This window comes from Clupea harengus, chromosome 11, assembly GCF_900700415.2.
Source record: "Clupea harengus chromosome 11, Ch_v2.0.2, whole genome shotgun sequence".
NCBI lineage: Eukaryota > Metazoa > Chordata > Actinopteri > Clupeiformes > Clupeidae > Clupea > Clupea harengus.
Window position 1 is genome coordinate 7478729 of NC_045162.1, and position 16673 is coordinate 7495401.

The following is a 16673-nucleotide window of genomic DNA, read 5'->3' on the forward strand; positions in this document are numbered from 1 at the left end:
ATTGTAAAGAAATAAAACAGAACAAATAAGAAGCAAATAGATTATAAAATAGAGTTAAATAAGAAGCAAATAGATTATAATAGAGTTTTAAATAAAACAAACAGGAATTAATAAACCGTTTGAGTTAATTTAAGGTTTTGATATTGAGATGATTTTTTATTTTGCATTTTTAAATGTTGACAGACTTGAGCTTTGTATATATATAAATTATTATTTGTCACTAAAATCTAAAAGTTCTCAAACCCTGTTTGTTGTGATTGACTGCGCACCTGAAAAACACCTAGACATCTTCTGATGGCCCAGATCTCAGATTGAATGTAAGCAAGTGTTACATATAGATTACATGAAAGGAGGCAGAGAATTATGTCCAAGATGGCACATTTCCTGTCTGCTTCCCTCAACTTATAAATTCCTGGGACATTTAGGGAGGGCTTCTGCCAGGTTTGGGGCACCACAGAACACTACAGACAGCATATGGTAGTCATGTCATGATGACTGTTCAGTTTGTCAGCAACCTACAATTAGTCCCCTTGAGCTATTGCACTTAAACAACAGAGAATCATTTGTTCTTGCAGTGGCATGAAATTACCCAAGAAACTCTAATTCTGATATATTAATTTATCAAAAAATCTACTGATTGATGTTGTAGATAGGGAGAAAACCTTTATTTAATCCAGAGATACGAGTTTCCAAACTTCTCTAAGTATCCAGGCTGGCTGAGAATTGTATCTCTGTACAGATGCCATGACCAGTCATCTCACTACATAGGTGTTGGCTATGGTTGTTCAAGTGACATAAATGAGCTAGTTCACACACATACACACAGAAAGATAGATGTGAAATAAATAGCTTAAAATACATTATTGTTTTACTGCTGGGGCAATGAAGTCTTAAAATGTTCTATATCGATCTCCACAAACAAATGAAAAGATTAAAACAGAATTGTTATGCAACATGTTTATTGTATATCGATAGAGAAGTGGTACCTGTGATTACACTTTGTGATGCATGTGATTATATTGCATTACAAATAAGTAGTATTATATGAATTGGAATACATGATATTGATACATAGCCTTAGTTATGTGGCTTTTTACTTTGACGGATATATTTGTTTTACTCATTTACTGGATGAGAGCAAAATTGCTGCGGTGGTATTCTTGGCTGATGCTGTAGTTTGGTTTCTGTGTAGAGATAACTCTGCTGGTTTCCTTCAGTATCTTCTTCAGCGACTCAGCCCCTTCTCTCCAGACTTCTGTTTCAGCAAAACAATTGAACAATATTAAGTCATTTTGCATGCAGATTTTTACTTGGCTCCTCAAAGTAAAATATAAGAAGAATTAAGAGCAGAGTTATTAGTTAGTCATACAAGCAACCACATCCATCGAGCCATTCTCCAAAATATGCACTAAACTGACTGAGGGAAATAATACTTACAGCAGTCGAGTGTCTGCAGCCACTGTTTAGAAATCTCAGCACCGTTCATCTGGCAGATTTTGGCATAATTGTTCATGACCCTGCAGAGCATCCTGTTGTCACCGTCGTGGATGCACATGTTGTAAAGGCAGTCATTTAGCAGCTTCCCTGGCAGGACCTTGGCATGACAGGCGGAGAACGCACCGTTCTTCTCTCCGATCTCGCCACAGTAATCCTTCTGTCTATAGAGTGCCTCGTCCTCTGCTGTACAGACTGGGCATTCACCTTGGCAGGAGTGCCAGCAGGTTCTGTTGGACTCAGGGAGGCTCCAGGCTTCTGCCCACTTGGTAAGGTTGGTGAGGGGGGTGCTATCGGGCATGGAGAAATCATCTGCCTGGTCACCGTTGTAGGTTCCACACATGCCCTCAAGATTGTTGTGGTAGCTGCTAGGCACAGTGACCTGTAAGACCTCCCCCCAGTCGAAGACAATATCCACTCCGAAGTCTGTGTTGATGAAACCCTGGTAGGACTTCTGGGTAATTCTGATTTTCCCAGACTTGAGAGTAAGAGGGAGCTTAAAAGTGGAGCCATCAACCTGGAAAACAACATGGCCAACAAGACATGTTATCAGATTCAGTCTGAGATTAGTTGCTCAGTGATCTTTTCTTTTTTGAATACTGCAAAATGTGGATGTTTACCACAGTGTTTGTAAATGCACAAAATAATGAATGAGGATGTGTTTGAAATTAGATTTGAATTGAATGTTACGCACCACCACTGTGCCAGGATCCTGATAGACAACAACGATCTTGACACCTTCAATGCTAATGGTTGCGGTCTTTACGTAGGAGCCTCTGTGCAGATTTTCCATCTCGGTTTCAGTCACAATGCTGAAAGGCGTCAGGGTGCTGTCAAGACCTGTCGTCTGAACCAGGGTGTATATGCACGAGCCCTGGAAAGAGAAAAGCTTTCCATCGAAGCTCCGGTAGTGTGGATCCCCCATGACCCAGCAGGTAGCCTTGGACTCTGCCACACACTGGACATTGGTGCCATTCGTGACGCACCTCTCCTTTTCACGGCACTTCTTTGCCTCACAAGGGTCTATCCAGGACATGATCAATTTAAAAAACATGATCAACATAATTCATTATTCAATTAACTTCATTATTTATAATAATAATAATAATAATAATAATAATAATAATAATAGCAATAATAAGCATTATCATCATCATTCTTTCTAGATTTCATGAATAAATTCTGTCATAATCAGTTTTTGCTTTTTTTTCACTTAACACTTCCTGCCAACTGTATTTCCTCAACTCAATATCCAGTAACAAAGACAGGGGACTCACCCAGTTGATAGCAGTTCCTTACTCCTCCCCTGATATCACAGACCTGTTCTGCTGTGCACTGTGTTTGCTCGCATGAAAACACACCATCTACACAGGTGCAGTTCTCCGTGCAGTCTTCCCTCACCACCGCCTCCCCAGACTACAGGAAAACACGCAAGCAAATGCTGAGCCATTACTCACATCCAGTGTGCTTACACAACACTACACCACTTCCATGACAAATGTGGAATATCCTGCTTTGCCATGAAAAGGAACTAAAGTCAGTCGATGACGAAAGCTGGCTTTGACCAGAACCATCTTGATCAGAACCTGATCAGGTTAATCAATTGGCAAACACACCTAAACACAAAGACGCACACACAAATACACACACACACACACACACACACAAACCTTATAATATCGTCCATCAGCCACACATCCACATTTCCCAAATGGCTTACACGTCCCTGCATCAAATGCAAATCCATCCACGCACTCACATCCCTCCTGGCAGTGTGAGCACTTCTGAGGTGTAGTTAGACTGGCACAGGTAGTGGAACAGGTGTCAGCACAGAGCTCATACTGACTGTCCTTTGGGCACTTCATAGCTAGGAGAGAGAGAAATTGAGCAGGATATCAAATGCTTTGGGTGGGTATGGTTTGATACACGGCATCGAAAATGGAATTCAGTCTAGTTGAAACGCTTTTAAAGGTACAGTGTGTAGGATTTAGGGGGATCCATTAGCAGGAATTGAATAGTATTCACAATTATGTTTTTATTAGTGTACAATCACCTGTAACTATGGATTGTTTTGTTTTTTCGTTAGCTTAGAATGAGCCATTCATATCTACATAGGAGCAGGTCATCTTCCACGGAGGCCACCATGTTGCGCTGCCATGTTTCTACAGTAGCCCAGAATGGACAACAATGATTCTAGAGAGGGTCTTTCATATATTGGTGATTTTTTTTTACAAATGTAGCATTATTTAGCGCAAAAAGCAAGGGAGCGTGATCCTTGTTGTCAAAGAAGCGGAAACATGGAGCAAACCAAAAGTGGGACAGGCGACAGTAGAAAACAAGGATAGACATTGGGGTGGCCTTTCCCACATGGAAATTGTTGATGACAGAGTCACGCCGAAGCTGCCTGTTTTCTACTGGATAGGTACATTTAGCCAACCAATTCAAATTCAATGTATTGTCAATGTACGTCATCACTTGATATATTCTGGCCTCTCGATGCGCCTTTAAACTATGACATCATTTTGGAAGTAGCTACTGGCACCTGACAGACACCGTATATTCTCCGACACGCTTGAAAAAAAGGGGTGAGGGACGGGTTACCGCTAGATGCCATTAAATCCTACACACGGCACCTTGAGGATTTGAACAAACTGGGAGTGAAATGGGTCAATAAAATGTTCCAGTGCTAGCAGCAGTCATTGTGACATCAAGACATTCTTTGCACTGGTCAGTGGTGCTTCACTATTTATAGATCAGATTAAAGCAATGCAGTCACAAAGAGCATATGCATATCACATATATAGTTTAAGTCATATCATATATAAAGTATAAGTCATATCACATATATAGTATGAGTCATATCATATATATAGTATAAGTCATATCATATATATAGTAGGAGTATACATTATATTAGGTACACTCACGACAGAATGTTTCATTTCGCCAGCTGTCAACCGAAGCCCCAGATTCCTGGCAGACAGCAACGTAGTTTTGCAAGTGTTGACAGAGGACATCTTTACTCCCCCCCTGGTCTGAAAGGTCTTTTTCGCATTTATTGAAGTACTCTTGTGGGGGAACAGTTGTATGGCACTTCGAAAATGGACCCTTAATGTCTTTCAAGATTTCACACAACTTTTTGGACTCCTCCGGTATGCCTGGCGGGGGAGTGGGACACTGAGAACCACAACCTGTCTGACATTTCACACCCTCCTGAGCCACTACCCAGCCCTTGGCGAAGTCTTCTGCTGAAAGGGCCTTGGTACCATTGGGTAGGGCGAAATCATCAGCTGGGTTGTCGTTGTAGTTGCCACAGAGGCCCAACAGTACGCCTTTGTAAGAGGATGGCATTTCTACTCTGACCATGGACACGGTGTCATAGGTCACCTCCAAACCAAAGTCAGTCAGCAGAATGATGAAGAGGCCATTCTGATAAGCTCGCACCTTCCCGTCGTCCAGTTGGAGAGGGAGATTCACTCTGATACCATCCAGCTGTCAGAGAGAGAGAGAGTGTGAGAAAGAGAGACGGCAAAGCAGTGAAAGATGTGGATTGCAATATTGCAAGATTCTGTTCATTATCATGCTATTTAGTACTTTCAGGATAACATTAAGAATATGGAAATGAAATGAAGTAAGTACAGAAGTAAAACATGGTAAATACTTAACTGTACGTTCACAAAAAAATTAACAAAACTAGGTTGCTTGAAGAAGCAAAGGGGGGGACACAGGACAGAGGACAGCTAGTACAGTAGACAGCTAGACAGCTATGGGATATGCAATTACCGTTACTTCCCAGATTCTTCCAGGAAGCATGATGATGTTGTAGTCATTGACTTGTATTTGGACACTGCGGGTAACCGTCGGATGATTGGGTGCTGAGTCCTGATGGACTACCACACTGAAGGGAACCCTCTTACCATCTTGGTCCTTGACGACCTCTGCCATTTTGTACACGCAGTTCCCAGGAACACTAAACCTCCTGTTATCAAATGAGCTGTAGTGTCCCCTCCCTGACACAGAACAAGCTGCTCTGGCAGTGGGGAAGCACGCCTTGGTCCCGTCCTGGATGCGGCACACTTCATGGGGCCCGCAAGAGAAGTTGCTTTGGCATTGTACCCTGCCGTCGTTCCCACACACACAACGGCCTGTGCACTGGTCACCGAGGAAAAATACATGTCCTTGCTGGTAGTAGCGCCCTTTGTGCTCACAGCCACACTGATCCTCTGCCACACACTGTCCGTCGCTCTGCGCAAAGTTGTCGTCGCACTCGCAGCCCTCCCTGCAGGGGGCGCTCTCGCAGCTCTCTGGCTCCTCGGCTCCGCGACACATCTCAGAACAGCCAGACATGCACACCTCATAGTGGCTGTTTGCCCGGCAGGCCAGCGCTGGCAAAGAAAAACCATAGAAATCATAAACATCTCTGTGAAATGACCATTCGCCAATAGAAAAGATGATCGTTTGCATCGTTATCAATCATGTTAGAAACAGTATAACATCACATAGAGAGAGCAAAAAGAGATACTCCTTGACCCAAGGACGCCTTTTTTCCTGAAAAACTGTTGTACTCACGACAGAATGTCTTTGTTCTCCAAACGTAGATCCTGGCTTTGGCCTCCTGGCACACCGTGGTGTATGTGCTGAGGGCATTGCAGAGAGCAGAAGAGTGGCCATTATACATGCACATGTCATAAACACAGTCATTATAGTACTGCTCTGGATTCACTTTGCTGTGACAGTCCTTGAAGGGACCAGCCTTGTTCTTGAGGATGCTACAGGCTGTTCGGAAATCCTTGTTCGCCTCTGCGTTGATGTCACACACAGGGCACTTCTGGCCTTCGCATGTGTCTTTGCACCGAGGGTCATCCTTCACTTTCCAGCTTATACCAAACTTGGTTGGGTTTTTGGCATTGGTGTTGTTGGGTGTAAGCATGTCGTCGTGACCATTGCCATTGAGGTTTCCACACAGGCCACCCACCACTCCACTGTAGGTGCTTGGGAGAGTAACTGACACATAGCTTCTCCAGTCATACTGCACTTCCAAGCCAAACTCGGTTTTAACCACTCCAGTCCGGCCTCTTCTGAAAATTGACAGTCGTCCCTCTTCCAGTGTAATTGGCAAGTTTACAAAAACGTTAAGCTTGAGAGTAAAAGAGAAGATCTCATGTCAGTTTTTCACCGAGAATTTACAGTGAAAAGCAAAAAGAATATGTTGTCTTTTTGTGTTATCGCTAACTTTGTACCACAAAAAACGAACAAAAACAGCGTACTCATTGTTAGTTTATAGATTAGTTACTGTATGTCCAACTTTACAAATCATATCCTATTAAGAGGCATTACAACCATGTTCTATGTGTGTAACATGTGTGTGAATTTTGCATGATTGAACTTACCAGTACTCTTCCCGGGTTATCACTACTCAACACAATGGTGTGTCCATACACTTTGATCAAGACTGTCTTGGTGTAGGCCACTGCCTTGTTTCGGCCTCGGTTCTCGTTCTGGACTTGCACCTCAAAAGGTTTCAAAGTTGGATCTTCAGTGTTGACTAGTTTGGACAGGTAGTATGTGCACGTTCCCTGGAAGTCAAATCTCTTACCATCAAACGAGCGGTAGTGTGGGTCACCGGAGCCCCAGCAGGTGGCGTAGGAGAGTGGGTAGCAGTCTCTCACGCCATTCCTCAAAGAACACACTTCAGAACTCTTGCACTTGGTGTCAGTGCACTGAAGGTTTCCAGAATTGCATGTGCATTTTTTAGAGCATGTGTTGTCTGTCCAAAAAGTCTTCCCTGGTGGGTAATAGCGCCCTTTGTGGGTGCAGCCACACGAGGTCTCTGGCACACACTTGTCAACACTGAGCACGAAACCCTTGTCGCACTGGCAGCCCTCTACACAGGGCAGCTGGCAGGTGGATGCGGCATCTTTCTCAGCACAAGACGATGCACAGGCTGCGCCACATGCTTCAAAGTGGCTGTTTGCAGGACAATCTATGGCTGTGAGCAACAACAGTGAAGAAGGACAAAGACGTCAAAAAATAACAGAAAAAAATACAACCTCTTTCCTTGTTTAATGTAAATAATATCTTGTAAATACATCTTGCACATTACTCTTCTGCTTAAAAACTAAGAACATGACATTTTGTAATTTGCTCATTTTATATACTTTTTATTTTACTAGGCTACACTTACGACAGTTAGCAAGAGTCCTCCAGCGATCGATCTTGATGCCCTCGGCCATGCATGCAGCCACATAATTTTCCATGTTGTCACACAGGAACCTTCTGATGCCTTTATTGATGCATATGTCATACACGCAATTGTCGAAGAACATGTTGGGGTCAACTTTGCCCGTGCAGTTGGCAAATACACTATTGGAGTCAGTCATGAGGCCACAGTACTTATTCCCACTAAATTTGCCTCGCTGGGCCGGAGAGCAACTGGGGCAATTATTACGACAGTTATCATGACAGAACAAGTCACCGTCAGGTACTTTCCAGCTCTTTGCAGACTCGAGGGATGAAGAGAGTCGACCTCCAGACCGACTGGTCCATTCATCGCCACGGTCACCGTTGTAATTCCCGCAAAGTCCGCCGACTGTGTCGAAGTAGCTGCTTGGTGCTGTAATGTACAGCATCATACTCCAGTCATATGAGACTTTCAGGCCAAAATCTGTTGTCAGAACGGCATACCTTCCTCTGTGGACCACCTGAAGCTTTCCCCCCACAAGACTCACAGGCAGGAACATAATTTCGCCATCCACCTGATGAAGAGGTGGGTTATTTTTAGATCAACATCAAGATATCTAAAGCCTTTCAGATACATTATAAAACCTGTTGACTTCAGTTCTAAGTGGTCCACCCTAGTTGTGGGTCAGCAACATTTTATATTACAAATAGATTCATCAGGTGTATACAAAGGGAATGCAAATCTTAATAATCTTAATAAAATAATAATAAGCCTTTTTTTTTATAAAAATAGGTTTTTTTTCTGGCCTTTAACTAGATTTGAGTTTGAAAAATTTCCATTCAACATGCAATGCAGTCCCTAGTCTTCAGAAAGTCCCTGTTCAATCAGCCAACAACCAGTATCTGATAAAAGAATAAATAAATCTAATATGGCCACTGGTTTGAGCCAAAAATGTTCATATCAATGTGCCACAAGGTTTTTCACCCAAGGCTACTCTTCAGAGAGCAATCAGAGCAAATCATGATGGCTGATGTTGCTCAATCAGCCAACAACCAGTATCTGATAAAAACATAAAAAAAATTAAAAAGGGACCATTTGAGCCAGCGATTTTCATATCAATGTACCACCACTGAACCCCACCTGGAGCAAGCACAAAAGCGACATTTCTGTGTGAAATGTGTCTACATTGGTTTAACCTTTGTTGCTTACCTCCACCGCGCCCCTTCTTTTTCTGATGGCCACTGTGTGATTGTACACAGTCACTGTGACCTTCCTCACAAGAGACACCCATTTGTTCCATCTGTGGTTATTCTTGGCCTGGACTGTGAAGGGTATGAGGCCTGCTTCTTTCTTCAAAACCTCTGCCATGGTGTAGGTGCAGGTGCCCTGGAAGTCATAGCGTTTCCCGTCAAAGGTTGTGTAATGGGGATCCCCAAGAGCCGAGCAGGTTGCCCTTGATATGGGAACACAAACACCCCTTTTGCATTCCTCCTTCTCCCGGCACGTGATACCATCACAAGGGTCAGGTGGTGAAGTTGGTACAACTCCTGAAACAGTCATTTTTTAATTTCAAACATTATATATACTGTAGGGAGAGACCGTTTTAATGAAAACTGATGACACAATGTGACTACACAGCTACCAATAAATGGAAATGAGAAATAACATATTTTTCACACAATATCTTATGCAATACCTAAACATCTGGCTTCATTCAGATAGGATACATTCAGTCCAATTCAGTTTCATAAAATCAAAAACAATTTCAGTGGATATTCACCACAGTTTAGTGCTTGTTTTAAATATGACCAACTAGTTTACTGGATTGTTATATTTTATAGTAAGTGTTGAGGTGTGAATAAAAGCTCACCTGTGGAACACACCCCGGTTGTACCATAACCGTGTACACTTTTGCCACCAAAGACATAAACTGTCATGAGGGCCTTTCCAGAGATGGTGACAGGACCTTTGCCTATACCAAGTGACTTCATGGCCCACACATACCGCCCATCAGAGCCGAAAGGCTTCCAGCCTGTCACACCGCTGATTGTGTGTAAGTCCTCGACTTCAGAGACGATGACAGCCGTGTTGATATAACTTTTTTGTAAGTACAACGTCCACTTATTTGACATCTCAGACGTCGGGAGAATGATGGTGAGAAACACGTCGTGTGGATGGTTGCTTCCAAAGTACATCACCATCACCCTCTTGTTGCTCCTTACAATGACAGATTCACCTTTTACTATGGGGATTAGCCTGCTTTCCCCTGCATTAAGTTTGAGTCTTTTGTCTTGTAGCTGATTTGAAGTTGTAACATCTGTATCATCATCAGCTGCAACCACATATGCAAGGTCTCTTTGGTCGTTAGTCATACTCGGAATCAAATAGTGATTAGAAAAACTTGTTGTTGGGATTAGCTGTTCATATACGTGTTCACAGCCTCCCGTGCTCCGAGCACACTGGTCTCCCACCAGAACAGCCAGAGGTTGTGTAGACAGGATCCTGGTGCCAGTGAACGTGCTACCACTCATAAATTGGTAGACTTCATTAGGCTTTAGCTTGAGGGTAATTTTTCCCCCGCGCTTCCAGTGCTCCATGCCTTTGACAGACATGTCGGCAAAAGGCAGGATTTCCACCACGTTATCTCCGTCACCATTTACGATAGCAAAAAGAGCAGACAGTACACTTGGATCTGGTGTGAACACTACATATTCCCTGCCCAGGTTGGATGTTGGGAGGATCACACTACTGTCTCCGCAGGACCATCTGATATTTGATGTCACCACAGTGATGTCACTGTTAGAGGAAATCCGGACAGATTTGTCTGATAACCCTGGACCTGACAGCATGGTCTTGGCTGGTAAATCAATCCATCTTGTGTTCCCTTTGGGCACATGCACACTCTGGCTGAAAAAAGGACTCCTCACAGTCACTGTGGCTGGGTTTTCATGGGCCGTAATAGCTAGCTGAAGTTTTGGTTTATAATAATAAGCATCAAGATAGTTTGTCAAGAAGGTAGTCATAAATTCTCGACCAACAGGACACCCACTCACTGCTAAAACCAAACAGGTGAGAAAATATCAGGTGTAATTTATGCTTGGTGAAACATGATAGTCTTAAAAAAAATATTTAAATAATGCATTTTTTATACAAGAAATAGAAAATCTGCTTGAAGAAAGTTAAAAAAAGAAGTGTTATTGTTTCTGCAAGGGATTATGATAAAATATTGATAAATAAATCAAAAGTCCTTTCAGCAAATCTGCTATTTACAAATTTTAAATCCTTGCGACATTCAATCCTCTGCTAGCTACCCAGTATCATGTTTCTGAAACAAGTTGCTTTGAATGCTCTGCTTGATGTGTGATAAAATTACATTGAGGACACTAGACCTTTTAGTATGTAAGTATGTTTTCACTGAATGTCCAAGCTATTCAGTAAACTATGACATTCACAGGAAATGTGTAACTTATTATTTAGAGACCAACAATTCACATGCAAAAATGCAACAAGGCCCATTATGATTTGATATGATACAGGTCTGGTTCGTACCTGAGGCTATCGCTGCAGCCAAGAAGAATAAAAGTAGTTTGGTATCCATGGCTGAAAATAAAATAAAAGTGGTTTGGTATGCATGGCTGAAAACAGCACACAATATGATCCTTGAAACATTTTAAACTATATAATTGTGCGTGACCTCTACATTCACTAGTACAGGTATACAGTTAAGTGTCTCAATGACCATACAAAAAATGAGTATATTTAAGCACATATTTAGCAATTAAGTACCTAGAAAAAAGCGCTATATAATATTAAAGTATTATTATTATTATTATTATTACATACCTTTCATTGAAGCCCAGTGGGAGTTCACTGAGATATTTATAACAGGAGTCTTCCTTTATATAGTATGCAGACTGAACAATGTAAACATATTGAAACAGGATTTGATAATAGCTTTATCCTTTATTGGGTAGAGTACATTTCCGCTATGCAAAATGTTGTTTGTGTAGTGATGCCTCCGATAATAATGGATCACACGCAGCTTGGGCGCGGCCCTGTGGCAATTGTCTTCCTGTATGTAGTATGCAGACTTGCTCAGCTATTCAAAATGCAAATATACTGAAACAAATGTAAACATATTGAAACAGGATCTGATGACAACGTTATCCTTTATTGAGATTCCACGCATGGATAATACTGTTTGTGTAGTGGTGCAGCTCTGTCAGTAATGGAGCATGCAGAGCTTGGGCGCCGGCCTGTGTCAATTTTTCTTAATTGGAAGATGTGTGACACTACAAATTAAACAAGTCAAAGGATGTAATACTGGCTCATTTGAACCCAGGTGTGCCTTTGTTGTGTGCTGTGGGTGGTGTCGGTGGTTGATTCCTCACATGTCTATGCTTCACTCTGCCAAGTTGTCCCCCTGGAGGGTAGACATAAGATTATGTTTACTGTGTTAATATACCAAGCCAGGGACGTTTGTAGATCTTGAAAAGTCAAGTTTTGCCTGGGGCTTGTCTTGATTTTGAAAGGAAATTGGCACTGGTAGGTTGGGGAGGTATATCTACCTGCTGTAGATATTAAGATTAAATGTGTGCCAAAGAAAAACCAATAAAGCAAGTCTATCCAAACTTAACTGAACTGAGAATAGCAAATATGTTATGTCACTGACAGCAGTACTTTTGGTCTACCCCTCAAGGATTGCTCTTGAAATACACTCAGGTAGCCTAATTGCCGACATGGAACAGACCACCGTACAGAGATGGGCACAAATACATGAAACAAATTGTATACATGCTCATCAAATGTATCAAAGTAAAATACAAAATACTGGTATGAGAAATGTCATTAAAATACAAGTGATTTTAAAGTACATTCTACTGAAACTGATCTAGTAAGTAGTAAGTATATTGGCTTTTCTTTTAGCTTAATTCAGTAAGTTTGCTATAGCATGCAATATCTGATCATATTTTGATTACTATACCAAAAAATATTGGTGCTTTTCATATACTTTCTAAGTAGTTGCAACTCATGTGCATCCATCCCCCACAAGAATGTATCACATTCACACCGTGTTCATTAACATTCAAATGGTCAGCCAGACATTTTTTGTCAGCAGACCTTCAGACCTTTCACATCTAGGTAGTTATTCTGTTATTCTTGCAGTGGCATAAAATTACCCAAGAAACTTTGATTGACGTTGTAGATAGGGAAAAAACCTTTATTTAGTCCAGAGATACGAGTTTCCAAACTTCTATGCAGTCCTTGGGAAACACTGAGTCCTGCTGAGAAATGTATCTCTGTACAGATGCCATGACCAGTCATATCTCACTACATAGGTGTTGGCTATGGCTGTTCAAGTGACATAAATGAGCTAGTTCTTGTCGACGTATATTTTTAATTCACACACATACACACAGAAAGATAGATGTGAAATAAATTGCTTAAAATACATTATTGTTGTTCACAGTTACTGCTGGGGCAATGAAGTCTTAAAATACCGATCTCCACAAACAAATGAAAAGATTCAAACAGAATTATTATGCAACATGTTTATTGTATATATCAATAGAGAAGCGGTACATGTGATTACACTTTGTGATGCATGTGATTACATTGCATTACAAATAAGTAGTATTATATGAATTGGAATACATGATATTGATACATAGCCTTAGTTATGTGGCTTTTTACTTTGGCGGATATATTTGTTTTACTCATTTACTGGATGAGAGCAAAATTGCTGCGGTTGTATTCTTGGCTGATGCTGTAGTTTGGTTTCTGTGTAGAGATACCTAGATATTTCCTTCAGTATCTTCTTCAGCGACTCAGCCCCTTCTCTTCAGACTTCTGTTTCAGCAAAACAATTGAACAATATTATGTAATTTTGCATATACAGATTTTTACTCAACTCTTTAAAGTAAAATGTAAGAAGAATTAAGAGCAGAGTTATTACTTAGTCGTATAAGCAACCACATCCATCGAGCCATTTTCCAAAATATGCACTAAACTGACTGAGGGAAATAATACTTACAGCAGCCGAGTTTCTTCAGCCACTGTTTAGAAATCTCTGCACCATTCATCTGGCAGATTTTGGCATAATTGGTCATGACCCTGCAGAGCATCCCCTTGTCTCCGTCGTGGATGCACATGTTGTAAAGGCAGTCATCTAGCAGCTTCCCTGGCAGGACCTTGGCATGACAGGTAGAAAATGCACCGTTTTTCTCTTCGATCTCGCCACAGTAATCCGTTTCTTTATAGAGCGCCTCGTCCTCTGCTGTACAGACTGGGCATTGACCTTGGCAGGAGTGCCAGCAGGTGCTGTTGGACTCAGGGAGGCTCCAGGCTTCTGCCCACTTGGTAAGGTTGGTGAGGGGGGTGCTATCGGGCATGGAGAAATCATCTGCTTGGTCACCGTTGTAGGTTCCACACATGCCCTCAAGATTGTTGTGGTAGCTGCTAGGCACAGTGACCTGTAAGACCTCCCCCCAGTCGAAGACAATATCCACTCCGAAGTCTGTGTTGATGAAACCCTGGTAGGACTTCTGGGTAATTCTGATTTTCCCAGACTTGAGAGTAAGAGGGAGCTTAACAATGGAGCCATTAACCTGGAAAACAAGACATGTTATCAGATTCAGTCTGAGATTAGTTGCTCAGTGATCTTTTCTTTTTTGAATACTGCAAAATGTGGATGTTTACCACAGTTTTGTAAATGCACAACATAATGAATGAGGATGTGTTTGAAATAAGATTTGAATTGAATGTTACGCACCACCACTGTGCCAGGATCCTGATAGACAACAACGATCTTGACACCTTCAATGCTGATGGTTACGGTCTTTACGTAGGAGCCTCTGTGCAGATTTTCCATCTCGGTTTCAGTCACAATGCTGAAAGGAGTCAGAGTGTCGTCCAGACCTGTCGTTTGAGCCAGGGTGTATATGCACTTGCCCTGGAAAGAGAAAAGCTTTCCATCGAAGCTCCGGTAGTGCGGATCCCCCATGACCCAGCAAGTAGCCTTGGACTCTGCCACACACTGGACATTGGTGCCATTTGTGACGCACCTCTCCTTTTCACGACACTTCTTTGCCTCACAAGGGTCTTTCCAGGACGATCAATTTAAAAAACATGATCAACATAAATCAATATTGATTAAATGATGTCAATAAAATGAATTGTTTATAATATTAATAATAATAATTTCATGAATAAATTCTGTCATAATCTGTTTTTGCTTTTTTTCACTCAACACTTCCTGCCATCTGTATAGGACAAAGTGGAAAGAAATACTATAATTTACTACAAACATAAATCATTATTGATTAAATTATCTCAATTAAATTCATTATTTATTATAGCAATAATTATAATAATAAGCATCATTCTTTCTAGATTTCATGAATAAATTCTGTCATAATCTGTTTCTTCACTTCCTGCCAACTGTATAGGACAAAGTGGAAAGAAATACGAAAAAATATTTCCTCAACTCAATATCCAGTAACAAAGACAGGGGACTCACCCAGTTGATAGCAGTTCCTTACTCCTCCCCTGATATCACAGACCTGTTCTGCTGTGCACTGTGTTTGCTCGCATGAAAACACACCATCTACACAGGTGCACTTCTCTGTGCAGTCTTCCCTCACCACCGCCTCCCCAGACTACAGGAAAACACGCAAGCAAATGCTGAGCCATTACTCACATCCAGTGTGCTTACACAACACTACACCACTTCCATGACAAATGTGGAATATCCTGCTTTGCCATGAAAAGGAACCAGACAGTCGATAACGAAAGCTGGGTTCGACCAGAACCATCTTGATCAGAACCTGATCAGGTTAATCTATTGAAACACGCCTAAAGACAAAGACGCACACACAAATACACACACACACACACACACACACACAAACCTTATAATATTGTCCATCAGCCACACATCCACATTTCCCAAATGGCTTACACGTCCCTGCGTCAAATGCAAATCCATCCACGCACTCACATCCCTCCTGGCAGTGTGAGCACTTCTGAGGTGTAGTTAGACTGGCACAGGTAGTGGAACAGGTGTCAGCACAGAGCTCATACTGACTGTCCTTTGGGCACTTCATAGCTAGGACAGAGAGAAATTGAGCAGAAAATCAAATGCTTTGGGTGAGTGTGGTTTGGAAAATTGGCATTCGGCAACAAAATTGGAATTCAGTCAGTGGTGCTTCGCTATTTATAGATCAGATTAAAGCAGACAATGCAGTCACAAAGAGCATATGCATATCATATATATAGTATAAGTCATATCATATATATATAGTATAAGTCATACCATATATATATAGTATAAGTCATATCATATATATTATAAGTCATATCATATATATAGTATGAGTACACATTATATGAGGTACACTCACGACAGAATGTTTCATTTCGCCAGCTGTCAACCGAAGCCCCAGATTCCTGGCAGACAGCAACGTAGTTTTGCAAGTGTTGACAGAGGACATCTTTACTCCCCCCCTGGTCTGAAAGGTCTTTTTCGCATTTATTGAAGTATTCTTGTGGGGGAACAGTTGTATGGCACTTCGAAAATGGACCCTTAATGTCTTTCAAGATTTCGCACAACTTTTTGGACTCCTCCTGCTTGTCTGGCGGGGGAGTGGGACACTGAGAACCACAACCTGTCTGACATTTCACACCCTCCTGAGCCACTACCCAGCCCTTGGCGAAGTCTTCAGCTGAAAGGGCCTCGGTACCATTGGGTAGGGCAAAATCATCAGCTGGGTTGTCGTTGTAGTTGCCACAGAGGCCCAACAGTACGCCTTTGTAAGAGGATGGCATTTCCACTCTGACCATGGAGACGGTGTTATAGGTCACCTCCAAACCAAAGTCAGTCTGCAGAATGATGAAGAGGCCATTCTGATAAGCTCGCACCTTCCCGTCGTCCAGTTGGAGAGGGAGATTCACTCTGATACCATCCAGCTGTCAGTGGAGAGAGAGAGAGAGAAAGACG

General features: G+C 41.9%; 2 protein-coding genes across 2 annotated transcripts; both read right to left on the reverse strand.

Annotated features, from left to right (window-relative positions):
* Positions 1-1104: 1104 nt before the first annotated feature.
* LOC122133291 (IgGFc-binding protein-like) lies at positions 1105-7406 on the reverse strand (the record flags this gene model as incomplete). Its single annotated transcript, XM_042709168.1, has 9 exons — positions 1105-1255; positions 1438-2011; positions 2189-2517; positions 2772-2910; positions 3165-3361; positions 4422-4986; positions 5278-5879; positions 6064-6631; positions 6885-7406. Coding segments are annotated over 9 exons (3498 nt in total), but the record flags the coding sequence as incomplete, so codon positions are not given.
* A 5970-nt stretch (positions 7407-13376) lies between these two features.
* On the reverse strand, positions 13377-16625 carry LOC122133264 (IgGFc-binding protein-like). The gene is made up of 6 exons (XM_042709046.1): positions 16078-16625; positions 15586-15782; positions 15195-15333; positions 14448-14776; positions 13710-14283; positions 13377-13525 (listed from the first exon to the last, which is right to left on the reverse strand). Coding segments are annotated over exons 1-6 (1680 nt in total). The 5' UTR covers positions 16517-16625; the 3' UTR covers positions 13377-13523.
* Between the last annotated feature and the right edge of the window lie 48 nt (positions 16626-16673).